At 40.4% G+C, this 12,796-nt stretch overlaps 1 protein-coding gene and 1 non-coding gene across 3 annotated transcripts in view; one reads left to right on the top strand and one right to left on the bottom strand.

Moving 5' to 3' along the window:
- Window positions 1–6,878, bottom strand: part of WDR91 (WD repeat domain 91) — a 33,404-nt gene extending 26,526 nt beyond the window's left edge. Inside the window, exons 1-4 of one of the 2 annotated variants that reach the window (XM_074193629.1) lie at window positions 6,741–6,878; window positions 4,686–4,865; window positions 3,971–4,177; window positions 1,054–1,137 (exon numbers count right to left, since the gene is read on the bottom strand). In XM_074193629.1, the coding sequence (XP_074049730.1) occupies window positions 1,054–1,137; window positions 3,971–4,177; window positions 4,686–4,865; window positions 6,741–6,863 (594 nt within the window). In that variant the 5' untranslated portion in view covers window positions 6,864–6,878. Of the gene's footprint in view, window positions 1–1,053; window positions 3,816–3,970; window positions 4,178–4,685; window positions 4,866–6,740 lie in introns of those variants that run through there. The other variant, XM_074193630.1, reaches the window with a different exon arrangement.
- A 5,585-nt stretch (window positions 6,879–12,463) lies between these two features.
- LOC141494630 (U6 spliceosomal RNA) lies at window positions 12,464–12,571 on the top strand. Its single transcript, XR_012470522.1, has one exon. It is a non-coding gene; the product is annotated as a U6 spliceosomal RNA (small nuclear RNA).
- Window positions 12,572–12,796: the final 225 nt, after the last annotated feature.

Genomic DNA, 12,796 nt, shown 5'->3' with positions numbered 1-12,796 from the left:
GAATCTCCTTCAAAGGGTATAGGATCTGCAAGAAGGAAGGGAATAAATACTCTCACCAATGGACCTTGGGGAATAATGACGAAATCTCAGTTGAGAAAGACACTTAAGCTCCAATATATAGAGTGGTATTCCACCCAATTCAAGTTCTTTTTTGGTTCACTATTCACTTTTAGGTTCACTGTCCACTTTTTTTGATTCACTATCCACAGTTCAATACATTTATGTTTTTAAGACCTAAATGGAAGATATATACAAAATGTCACCTGGGAACAGTAATAGGCATTGCTTGGATACCAAGAGACCTCCTCTTTCTCCTCTATAAACTTGGCCAATTCAATCCTAAAAACACTTTTCCTCTCCTATTTCTTTAATGTACAAGAAAGATTTACCTGTAACACAACAATGAGTGCCAAGAACTATGACTGTTCACTAGCTTTTTCTCATTTTTTCAATCTATTCTCTGTTCCACTAAACAGGCCCACCCCATTCTTCATTCTATGTCTAGGAAAAATAAGCACTGAAAATGGGAAGATTTGTGCTAAGTTTTTAAGTTAGAAAACTAAAATGGTTTCTTTTAGTTATTTCACCTAATGTACTAGAACAAAATTCTTGTTTCCCCAAAAAACCTAGATTTTTAAAACCTCAGGGTTAAACAGCCTATCTTTAGTCTTTTTCCCTAACTTCCCTTCAGTCACTTCCCTAACTTGCTCATTTCTGACATGAAAAACTCCTCAAACTATTCAGGCTGTGGTACACATAGGATCCAACTCTGAATATTTCATGGAATACTGGAAATTGAAAGTCAAAGAGTCACCCAGATACCATTTCCATAGCTGAAAACAATTCAAATTTATGGCACCCAGAAAACAAAAATACTGAAATGGTCTCTTAGGCTCTGCAAACTACTGATGAGGCCAAGTCTCCAGGCCAATGGACCAGGAGACCTTTCTTCCCCACCCCCACTTTGTGGTACTGCTGCTAACTCATCTCTTGCCCAAAAAGCAGAAGGAAGTGCTCCTAAATGAGTAAGGCTGAAGAAAAATTAGAACAAACCTTCTGACGCAGAATTTCATTTTCCTCTTGTACCTGAGAAGTTCTTTGACACTCAGCCTCAAAGTTCAGGATTACTGGCACTGGTGCTCCAAGTTAAAGAATAAGCCCACCTGCAAAATGTTTGCCAGCGATTCCAGTGCTTCCTCACAGCACATTACAAATGTTTAATAAAACTATGAGAACTCTGGTGAGGTACAAAGAAACCTGGACTTAGAACTAAAAGACTAGGTCTCGATACCAGTTCTGCTACTTTTTAGCTGCCTGTCCTTGAACAAATTACTACTCTGAGTCTGAGTTTCTTCATCTGCAAAACGGGGATATTTGTACTCCCTACAATTCACCAGATAAAGATCAAATGAGATAACAATGCCATGTGTATAATGGAGCATGCTGTTTAAATGTCAGAGGTTATTATTAATATTAATACTTCATAACTGGCCTACTTTCCATCACAACACTGTTTAGGTGCATATAAAAGTGTGCCTGGACAGCAAATACAGATGTTAGAAAGTGAAACTTAAAGTTTCTATCGAATGACAGAAATTTTTGTATTTTGCATTTGATTTTTTTTTAACAGTGCTAGGCCTTAGTCAACGAACAATAGACAGCTGACTGGATGAGATCTTGGGAGTCTTGTGACTCAGCAGGCATGGGGCCAATTGATGTGCTGAGAAATGTGAAAACCTATCAGATGGAGGAAAAGGATCATCCATTTGCTTCCCTCTTTCCAACCCGAAAAAGGACTGCCTTACTGTGCAGGGCAAGATTTGCATTACCATATGACAAAGTGTTCTTGAGCTTACACAATCTTCCATGTGTCCATCTGCATTCATATTTCTGATCTCTTACTAATAGTGTGACACCCAACAGCCTCAGGTAAAACAGAGAAAACAAAGTTTAAACAGGCAGAACCAGGAGAAAACAGATGGCAATAATGTGAAGGAACACAATGACAACAGCAGGCAAATAAAAATAAAGGCAGCAGAACTCTCATGAATGCTGTGAGCCAACTATTGGTGAGGGATACTTCCCTATCCTCAGCGGAATAAGGCAGACATAATGATGTGCCAGCCTGTTGAGTTATTTTGTTTAACTATATTTCTCTGTTGTAAAGAAAGGTCTGATTGGAGTAGAAGAGAGAAATGAAAGTACTGGAAACTAGAAGCATTGCTTTTTTAAAAAAGCATCAAAAAACATTAAGGTAACTTGGTAAAGTGTTTAAAGTGCTAGACAGGATACCAAAAAGATTTGAGTTCAAATCCTGCTTCAGATACTTGGACAAGTGAATTACTAACCCTGGGTCTTAGCTTCCTCACTTACTAAATGGGGGGGGGGGGGGTAGCTCGGATGGTTTCTGAAGTCACTCCCAGTTCTAGTTCTATGAACCGATGAACACCTATTGTTATATTGTTAAAGTAAAGCTTTTCCCAACACCACATTTTCATCTAAAACTGCTTCCTGTATTTAAAGTATCAGATTCTTATTCCCTATCAACAAACTAGTCTGACAAATACACAGAAGCATTCTCTTGGAGAGGCAAATGGTCATGCTATAACTGTTTCTGACTCAAGTAAACAATACTTCCTCTCCAAGATCTCTTGCAGAAATGAGGGTAAGAAGAAGGGAAGAAACACTCAAAAGATCAGAGTAAAACTAATAAACTGGTTAACTGGTTCCTCCCCAAGGCAGACAGTACCCAACAAGGAGACTTGCTATCTAGGAACTTATCAGTATTTTACCTGGTATCCCAATGCAAGAGAAGCTCCTCTTTTCTCTCTAGTACTCCAAAGTAAAAGAAAAGAGAATGAAATCCATAAGCTTACTAGATCTCAGGCAACCACCTATGATAATAAAAAATAATTAACCAAATAGTAACTAAATAACCATCTGATAAAGACCATGACATTAAAGAAGTGATGACATGACAAGCACATGAGTTGGATTTGAGTGAGGGGGAGGCTGTGCTGAGTCACCAAGCCTCACTTTCTCCTCCAGAACCATCTGGGTCCAGTGGGGTCATATATGAATCAGGATGACTGGAGGTGGCCCTGGATGCGAGGCAATGGGGTAAAGTGACTGGGCCAAGGTCACATAGCAAGTAAGTGGCAAGTATCTGAGGCCGGATTCAAATTCCCGTCCCTCCTAATTCCAAGGCCAGTGCTCTATCATCTGAGTCAACTACAAAAAACCCAAAGCCTTTTCATCATATTTCTGTAATTTCTCTCTTCTTCCCAAGAATCTGAAATTTTTTATTCCATTTGCAGCCAGAATTAGAGTAAAAACTGAGATTAGCCAACAGAGAAGAAATTCTAATTCTCAATCAATTATAAACTAAATTTCTAGGTTGTCACATATAAGTTAAATGCTGTCCCTGAGAACATGAAGTGCCCTTGGTAGTAGTTGTTTCTGATTTTTTTCTCTATTTGGCTACTTTAGTTTCCATGACTGACAGAAGAAACATATGATTCCAGGTAACATGATCTACTGTCACTAGTAGCACCCTAATCCTTCCTGCAAGTTACTTCCTGACAAGTTTTAAGAAGCATTTCATCAGCACTCTGAACTTTCAGATCTGTGATAGTAAATAACTCAATTTTGAGAGTTGTTAGAGATTTAAAGGGATCCCAATTACTGGCTCAAACTCACCCATCTATCAAGAGACAGAGATGGCACTTGAACTAAGGTCTCCCAGATTCCAAGCACGTTATTCTCCATTACAGTATGCTGCCTCTCAAACATGATGCAATGTACTTCTTATAATATTTTACATATTAAAATGAAAAAAGCACTGTGAAAATAAAATCACCAGCTGCAGTAATAAGTGGAATTGTCCAGAGTAGCTCAAGGAGAGCCCATAAGAACAAACATTCCAAAAAGTCCTCCCCATTGTCCACTTCCAATCAAGTAAAAGGATATGCATGCAGTGAAACAGGACACTCAAGAAGTTGTGAAGGGACACAATGAAAGTGTCAGCCCACTGCCTGGAGAAGTAGGTGGCAAAGGTAGGGTTGGTATCTGGAGATGGGAGAAAAGGCAGGATGAACCAATCCTTCCACTCTGCTTGGTTCTGGAGCTCGGTGGCCTGCTTCACAAAGAACTCCTGAGCTTTATCATTTCTGTTTGTCTGCCAATGACACAAAAGAGAGAAAAGAGAGTCCAGGAGTTAAGAGTCTTCTGTACCAAATGTATAAAATACATCAAAGAGCAATCCAATGCTAATTCTCACTAACCAAGACCCCAATAATTCCTCCAGATATCATGAAGGAAAAAGGCAAAGAACTCAAGCTCATTTCTGTTTTCAAATGTGGCTTAAAGAGACGCAATGAATGGAAAATGACAACCTGTAAGCAATTCCTTTCTAATTTTCTTGTAAAAATGGATCTATTCCTCAGGTCAAGGAAAATCTCTATAACCAAGTGAACTTGAAGGAAAAGGAAAAATAGGAACAGAAAGGCAGACCGAAGTTTTAAGAAGCTACAATGACACTAAGGAACAACAAGACGGCCTGCCTCATACCCACTTTCAGGGTCCTCTTTTGTGGTTCACTTAAAATCTTTTTCTGATCAAAATGTTTCCTCTTTAAGTGCAAGAAATTGAACTTGCTTCAGGCAAAGCCCCCAACCCCTAGGCACCTGAATGGTATAGATGAGATAAAAACGGAACAAGCTGGTCTTTAGTTTGTTGACAGCAGGCCGATACACGTCCTCCAATCGGCTGAAGAGTCGACGCTCAAGGTAGCTCCAATAATCTCGCAGAGCTGCCAGGTCATAAACTTGCATTAATTGTTGCAGCTGTTCCACAATTTTATCCACCTAGGAAGTATGTAGAATAGAGAAAGAGATGGGCAGGGTAAGTAAGAAACAATACTGCAATCAATTCAGTTTCTTTCTGCTGCAAAGGCTTCCATCAAAAGAAACCCGAAGAGTTTTTCCACCATAAAAATATCAACATTTACTTATGAAAGCTTCAGTCATTCTTGAAAATGGGGTCATTATTTTTTAAATTTAATTGATTTTAGATAGTTGGTTCAATCCAACAATCAGAAAGTTTTTAGGTTAATAATAACATTGAGCTGAGAATCAGAGGGTCTGAGTTCTAGTTCAAACTCCACCAAAGTGTAGCACTGGAAATGGGTAATAAAGGGAATGAACTAAGATAGGAATCACTGCTGTCTCTTCCAACTGTAAAATTCTATCCTAGGCCCTCCGGATGTGTCTTTGAGATGTGGGGAACCAATCCCTCAGTGCGACCTGTCTTTCCAAACTCACTTCACACTACTTTCTTCTATTTACATTCTAGTTGTTCCCTGGATTATGCACTACGATATAGTGTAAGTGTATATAGTACATATATGTACTATATACATATATATACATATGTATACATATACATATATACATATATATATGTATATAGCACAGTGGGTAGGGTACCAAACCTGAAGTCAGAAGGAGCTGAGTTCAAATTTGACCTCTGACACTCAGTAGCTGTGTGACCTTGGGCGATTCACTTAACCCTGACTGCGTCACCCGTTCATATCTGGCCACTGGGCGCAGATGGCTCTGGAGAAGAGAGTGAAGGGGGCAGAGCCAAGATGGTGGAGTGAAGGCAGCATTTCCTGGGAACTCCTTCCCCACCCCAAACACCAAAAAAACCAGCAAATGATGACTAGCCAGAATTTAGAGGGGCAGAACCCACAGAAAGACTGAGCGATACATTTTCCCAGAGGAGAGCGTGAAGTTGGTGACTTAGTATTGCATCCCCTCACTCAAATCCAATTCATGAGCTTGTCATGACATCATCTCCCTGATAAGTCTTCTTCAAAAATGAAGGACGGGGCAACACCGGCCCTGGAGTCAAATCCGGCCTCAGACACCTAATGATGACCTAGGTGTGTGACCTTGGGCAACCCCCCCCCCAAAAAAAATGAAGGACAAACATAAAAAACTCATAGTATGGTGTATATTTAGTACATATTTACTATTACTATAATGCATATACTGCAGAGCATATATATGTGTGTATACATATATGTATGTGTGTATACATATATATATATTTATATATATATATATATATATATATATATATAAAATATTAGGTGTTGACTTTTTTTGGGTAGGAGGGAGGTGAGTTTGCAAGGTTAAGTGACCTGCCCAAATGACAGCTATTAACAAGGGTCTAAAGACCTATTTGAACTAGGGACACACACACACAAAGTAAAGGTTAATAAAAATATGTTTATAAATTTAATAAAAAGATTTTCTGTAGAAAAGTTAATGAATTATCTAAGTGTGCTGTAAGCTGCCCCTTCCCAGATCCAGACACACACTCTTTTTCTTTCTCTTTCTGTCTATCTCTCTGTCTGTCTCTCTTCATCTCTCTGTCCCTGTCCCTTGCTTCTCTCTTTTGCTTCTCTCTGTCTGTCTGTCTGCCTCTGGCTCCCCTGGGCTCCCCTGGGCGGCGGGCCGGGCGCGGAGCGGCTGTGGGGGTGCCCGGCCCCGGGCACGGCCGGAAGCGGCGGCACGGCGCGGGGCTGCGCTCCTGCTTCAGTGACGGGCGCCGCCGCCCCGCGGCCACGAGGGGTGGCACGGCGGCGGGCATTGGCCGCCCGCGCCCCCTCCCGCTCCGGGCCCGGGCGCCCCGCGGACTGCCGCCCCCGCCCCCCCCCCCGGCGGCCCCCTCACCCGGAACCCCTTCTCCTTGTCCGCCTTGATCTCCGCGTCCAGCTGCCGCAGCGTGTGCGTGAAGCCGCGGAAGAGCAGGTACTCGCGCACCAGCTCGTCCGTGCGCTCCACCGCCTCCGCCATCGCGCCGCCGGGGGCCGAGCCGGGCGGGGGCCGGGGGCCGAGCCGGGCGGGGGCGCGGAGGCGGCGGGACGAGGCTGCGCCGGGGCCGGGGCAGGCGGGGAGAAACGGCGGCGGCGGCCGGCGGGCGCCGCGGGGCGGGGCCGGCGACGTCCTGCGTCATCACGCCGCGGCCGGCCCCGCCCCTCTCGTCTCCTCCCCGGAGGGGCGGCCCCGCCAGGCCCGGCCCGGCTCCCTCAGCCTTCCCCCACGCGCCTTCCTGAGACTCGGCTTTTTTTTTAATAAAGATTTTATTTATTTTATTTTATTTTGTTTTATTTATTTTATTTATTTTATTTTGTTTTACTTATTTTATTTTGTTTTATTTATTTTATTTATTTTGTTTTATTTATTTTATTTTGTTTTATTTATTTTATTTTGTTTTATTTATTTTATTTTGTTTTATTTATTTTGTTTTATTTATTTTATTTTGTTTTATTTATTTTATTTATTTTGTTTTATTTATTTTATTTATTTTGTTTTATTTATTTTATTTATTTTGTTTTATAATTTTCCCCTAATCTGGCTCCCCTCCCCCACCCCCACCGGTCTTTACATGGTTTCCATGTTGTATATTGACCTAAATTGAGTGTGATGTAAGAGAAATCACATCCGTATGGAACAGATAGCAAGATCAGACACTAAGATAGCAGGGTTTTTTTTATAAATTAAAGTCAATAGTCGTTGGTCTTTGTTCAGACTCCACAGCTCTTCCTCTGGATACAGATGGCACGGTCCGTCGCAGACAGCCCCAAATTGTCCCCGACGGTGGCACCGATGCAATGAGCAAGTCCATCCAGGTTGGTCGTCACCCCCATGTTGCTGTTAGGGGGTGCCGTGTTTTCTGGCTCTGCTCCTCTCGCTCAGCATCAGTCCATGCAGATCCCTCCAGGCTTCCCTGAATTCCCATCCCTCCTGGTTTCTAATAGAACAACAGTGTTCCATGACATACATAGACCACAGTTTGCTAAGCCATGCCCCAATGGAAGGACATTTCCTTGATTTCCAATTCTTTGCCGCCACAAACAGGGCTGCTGTGAATATTTTTGTACAAGTGATGCCGAGACTCTTAAAGATTACAGCCCGGTCCAGATGTGGTCCCGACCCGCCGGCTTCCAAACTGGCCCAGCCCGGCCAGGCCCCGAGCTGTTCTCTCTTGTCATCCGGCCATTCGACTTGGCGTCTTGTGGGGGACAAAGTCCACCCTCTCTTAAAAACTGAAAACAGTCGTCCTGCCCAGCACCGGGCCTCCTGCCGCCCCTCCGCACCCCAGATTGAACTCTGCACCTCTCCCCACTTCCAAAAAGCAGCCCTCCACCGGGAAAACCCAGGCAGATGTGTTGCCTCCCCTTTGGCCCCTATTACTTTTTTTATTTTTTAGGTTTTTGCAAGGCAAAGTGGCTTACCCAAGGCCACCCAGCTAGGTAATGATTAAGTGTCTGAGGCCGGATTTGAACTCGGGTCCTCCTGACTCCAGGGCGGGTGCTCTATCTACTGCGCCACCTCGTCGCCCCAATCCCTATTACCTTTAATAATTTCCCAAACAGTAGGCCTCTCGTGGTGGCCTGATCAAATTCTTGGGATACACTGACCCTCCTTAACTTACCCCACGGTTTTGGAAAACTTGGCCACCCCACAGGATGCTTCCACATTAGCCACTCTCCCCTAGACAGTCTCCCCCCATTCCTACTATCAGGAGCATTGAATCTGGATTTAGGAGGAATGGGAAAGTTATTCTGAATTATAAATAACTAGTATTTGTATAGTGCTGTAAGGTTTGTACAATTCTTTACATATATTATCTCACTTGATCCAATGATTATAATATCTTAGCTCGATAAGATATGGTCTGGAGGGCACTCTGCCATAGTTACCATTTATTTTTCTTCCCCATTTCTTTCTTCTCTTTGATTAAGACTTCCTCTTTCTCATATATGGATACTGGGATTTCCGATATCTACCTCATGATGGTTCCTGGGAAGGCACTTCCTGCTCAAGACCTTCTCCGGATGAATACTTTCTTTGTCCCTATAGACTGCTGGAAGATTTAATCCAGAAAGTGTCCTCAAAGATATGGGCATGCCCCCAAAATGTAAGTCTCCCACAGATGTGAAATCTTCCTGATATTTCTTCATCATTGATTATGGTCAACCAACTCCTCCTGAACACTTTTTTCTTCCCTCTTTAGCTTCTAAAACACAACTTTCTCCTATGAATTCTTTGAGAAATTTTCCTTCCTCTCTGATTAGAGAGGACTGATTAGTCCTCAGTCTTCTTTGCTTGGTCTTCTTCCTTCCACCCCAGACTGTGTCCTGGGGCTTTTCTCTTATCTCTATACTCCCTTTAGGTGATCTCAATTATTCCCATGACATTAACTTCTATGCCTACGTGTTTAAGTCATTGATTTTTTCAATCCAGCCCTATTCTTTCCCCAAAACTATAGTCCTACATCTTCAAATGTCTTCTAGACATCTAAACTTGGATTCTCACATATTCAAACTGTCCAAAATGAAAGTCATCATTCTTCCTGCCAATCTGTCTGACCTCTCAACCTATTTCTGTCAAGGGCACTGTTTTCTTTTTGTTTGTTTGTTTTGGCAAGGCAATGGAGTTAAGTGACTTTCCCAAGGTCACACAGCTAGTGTGTCTGAGACCAAATTTGAAACTCAGGTGCCTCCAAACTCCAGGTGGTGCTCTATCCACTGCACCACCTAGCTGTCCCAAGGGTACTGTTTTCTTCTTAATCCCTTAATCTCAAAACTTTAGGGTCATCTTCAATTCTTCCCTCTCCCTCACCCATGTTCAATCAGCTATTATCTCTCTCAAACATCCCAGCACGTACTTCTTGCCAAAATTATCATAACACACTCCTAATTGATCTTCTTCACTTTCAAAAAACTTGTATCACTTCCAGGAAAGACTTCTTCTGTGTTTATATGATATGTATGGCTAGACTGCTTTTCCCATTTTTCAAAGTTACTTTTCTATTTCTTCCCATACTATGTCAAGACTAATATTAGACATTAGAATCAAAATGTAGTGACTCTCCTATCATTGATAAAGAAAGTACTTTGTTGTTCAAAATGCACAGACTTTTTCCAATTTTTGTCTGGCCTTCTAGTATTATAATGAACTACTCTCAGAATGATTTGATGTAAGTGGGTCTCTTTTATACTTTTTCCTCCAATACACACTGAGTCTTGCCGATTTGTATTATGATACTATATCTTTTTTCTCATGTATCTTTTTTTTGAAGATTTTATTTGAGTTTTACAATTTTTCTCCCAATCTTACCTCCCCCACACCATGAAAAGCAATCTGTCAGTCTTTATTTTGTTTCCATGTTGTACATTGATCCAAATTGAGTGTGTTGAGAGAGAAATCATATTGTAGGGTTCTGGTTTTTAATCCACTCTGCTATTTGCTTACATTTTAAGGAAGAGTTCATCCCATTCACATTCAAAGTTATGGTAACTTATTCTTAATTACCCCCATGCTATCTTCCCTCTGTTTCTGTTTTTTCCCCCTTTCCCCTCCCTTTATCCGTATTCCCCGGTATTTTGTTTCTGAATATCACCCCCTTTGGTGTGTTTGCCCTCCTGTATCACTCACTCCCTCTCCTTTCTTTACCCTTTCCCTTTTCCCTTTTCCCTTCCCTTCCTTTTGTTAGTTCCCCTTTTCCCCCTTCCCCTCCCTTTCTCCGTTCCCCACTCCCCTTTTCCCCTTTTAATACTTGAAAGGTTAAATTTTTTTTAAGTTAACTATGTGTAAATTGACTTTAAGCCAAGTCTGTTAAGAAGAAGATTCAGGTGCTTCTCATCTCCTCCCTTCTTCCCCTCTATTACCATAGGTATTTTGTACCTCTTAACGTAATGATTCTCATATATCTTACATGATTGTATAATATATAGTATTATAATTTTTATAAGATTATATAAAAGAGTTAATTTTGTAAACTTTTTTGACCCTGACTATAATTTCTTTCCTTTTGATAGGAATATCTGTTGGTTGTGGTAGTTTCTAGATAATTTTGATAGGATTATTTGTTGGTTGTGGTAGTTTCTAGATAATTTCAGTCTCTTCATTGTGGTAATTAGCCTACCTTAGTTAAACTTCCTTGGAAAATAATGGTAATCTGTCAATGTCTATCCCTTTATCCATTTACCACTTTTTAGCATCAATAACATATAAATAATTAAAAATGGAGTTATTCTCATTGCATACCATATCAGCTACTCATTTTTATCCTTTCTTTTAATCCGGCATTATTTTTAATCTTTGCTTTAAAAGCTCAAGATTCTGTTGAATCTCATTGTGATATAGTGATAAGAACACTGGATATAGAATTAGAGGTTCTAGGTCCAAATCTGACTTACTAAACTATACTCCCTTGGGAAATTCATTTTATCTTCACCAAACTCAATTGCCTGATCTGAAAAATCTAGGGAGTTAGACTATATGATCTTCAAATCTGGGTTCAATAGTCCTGTGAACTTTTGAATGCATTTTTTTGTAGCATGTATACTACAGTTATCTGTATTGTATCTTATCTCCCCAGTATACTATAAATTTGGTGAGGATAGGGCCCATGTATTTTTTAATATTTTTATCTCTCCCAGCACTCACACATGCATTTATAAAAGCTAATGTCTAACTTTATATAGATTCAGAAATGACACTTTCTTTATTAACCAGTTACTTAAAAGCCAGGCAACTTTATTTTTGTGATATAAATCAGTGCTTACCATGTTAAGTAGATAATCATGAAGTTGTTTATTTTTCAGTCTACAAATCTTTGGCCACTTTCATTTCTTGATCCTGGGTCATATATTTAAACATATTTTCCACCAGCCTTCTCTATGATTTTGCACTGAAATCACAGAGTATGAAGTATGTACTAATTTGATTTTTGCTTTATTGTGTTTTGTTTTTAATTTTTATTTTTTAACTATCAAGCATTTGTTTTTTCCCCCACTCAATTTCCCCTACCCATATTGGGGGAAAGGAAAAAATAAACTCTTTTAACTAATATGCAAAGTCAAGTAAAATAAATTCCCATATAGGACTCATCCTAAAATGTATGTCTGTTCTGTATATAATCTATCTGCTCTCTGTCAGATGAATAATAATTTGAGCTATTGCTGTTCTGCTTTGTTCAAAGAGCAAATTTAGGGACATCTCCTCTCCACTCCAGATGTTAATATGAACTATTAGTGCCTAACCTAAGGTAGAGTCTTCCATGCTCATATTGGTCATATTGGTCAGCCACAGTACACACACGAAATAAATAATAAAAATGTTTGCAAAAAAATGTTTAGCAAAGTTTGGCTCCCAGTTGAGTCACCATTCAAACCTCATTAAAAAGATTCACTTTTCAATTCACTTTAGTCAGGAAGGAAGGACTCTATCTCCTGACCTCTGAAGATATATTTCTCAAAGGCTCTACCATCATGCAAGGGTTTTTCAAGGCTCATTCCCTTTGGAATATTATTTCACTGTAAGAAATGATGAATATGATGACTACTAAGAAGCACAGGAAGACATATGAATTGAAATGATGTAAGGTGCTTGCTTCAGCAGCACATATGCTAAAATTGGAACAATACAGAGAAGATTAATATGGTCCCCTGCATAAGGATGACATACAAATCTATGAAGCATTTTGCATTTTTGTATACTTAAAGAATCCTAAAGAATAAAAGAAAAAATTAATAGAAATAATTAGCAACTTCAGCAAAATTGTATAATATAAAATGAACCCACAGAAGTCATTATCACTATATATTACCAACAAAACCCAACAGGAAGACATAGAAAGGAATTTGATTTAAAGTAACTGCTACCGCAGACAGGGACCAACTAGGTGGCACAATGACTAGAGCACTGGCCCTGGAGTC

Source organism: Macrotis lagotis, chromosome 7 (assembly GCF_037893015.1).
Source record: "Macrotis lagotis isolate mMagLag1 chromosome 7, bilby.v1.9.chrom.fasta, whole genome shotgun sequence".
NCBI classification, from domain to species: domain Eukaryota; kingdom Metazoa; phylum Chordata; class Mammalia; order Peramelemorphia; family Peramelidae; genus Macrotis; species Macrotis lagotis.
The sequence above is the reverse complement of the archived record's forward strand: the minus strand, read 5'-3'. Positions and strand labels throughout refer to the sequence as shown.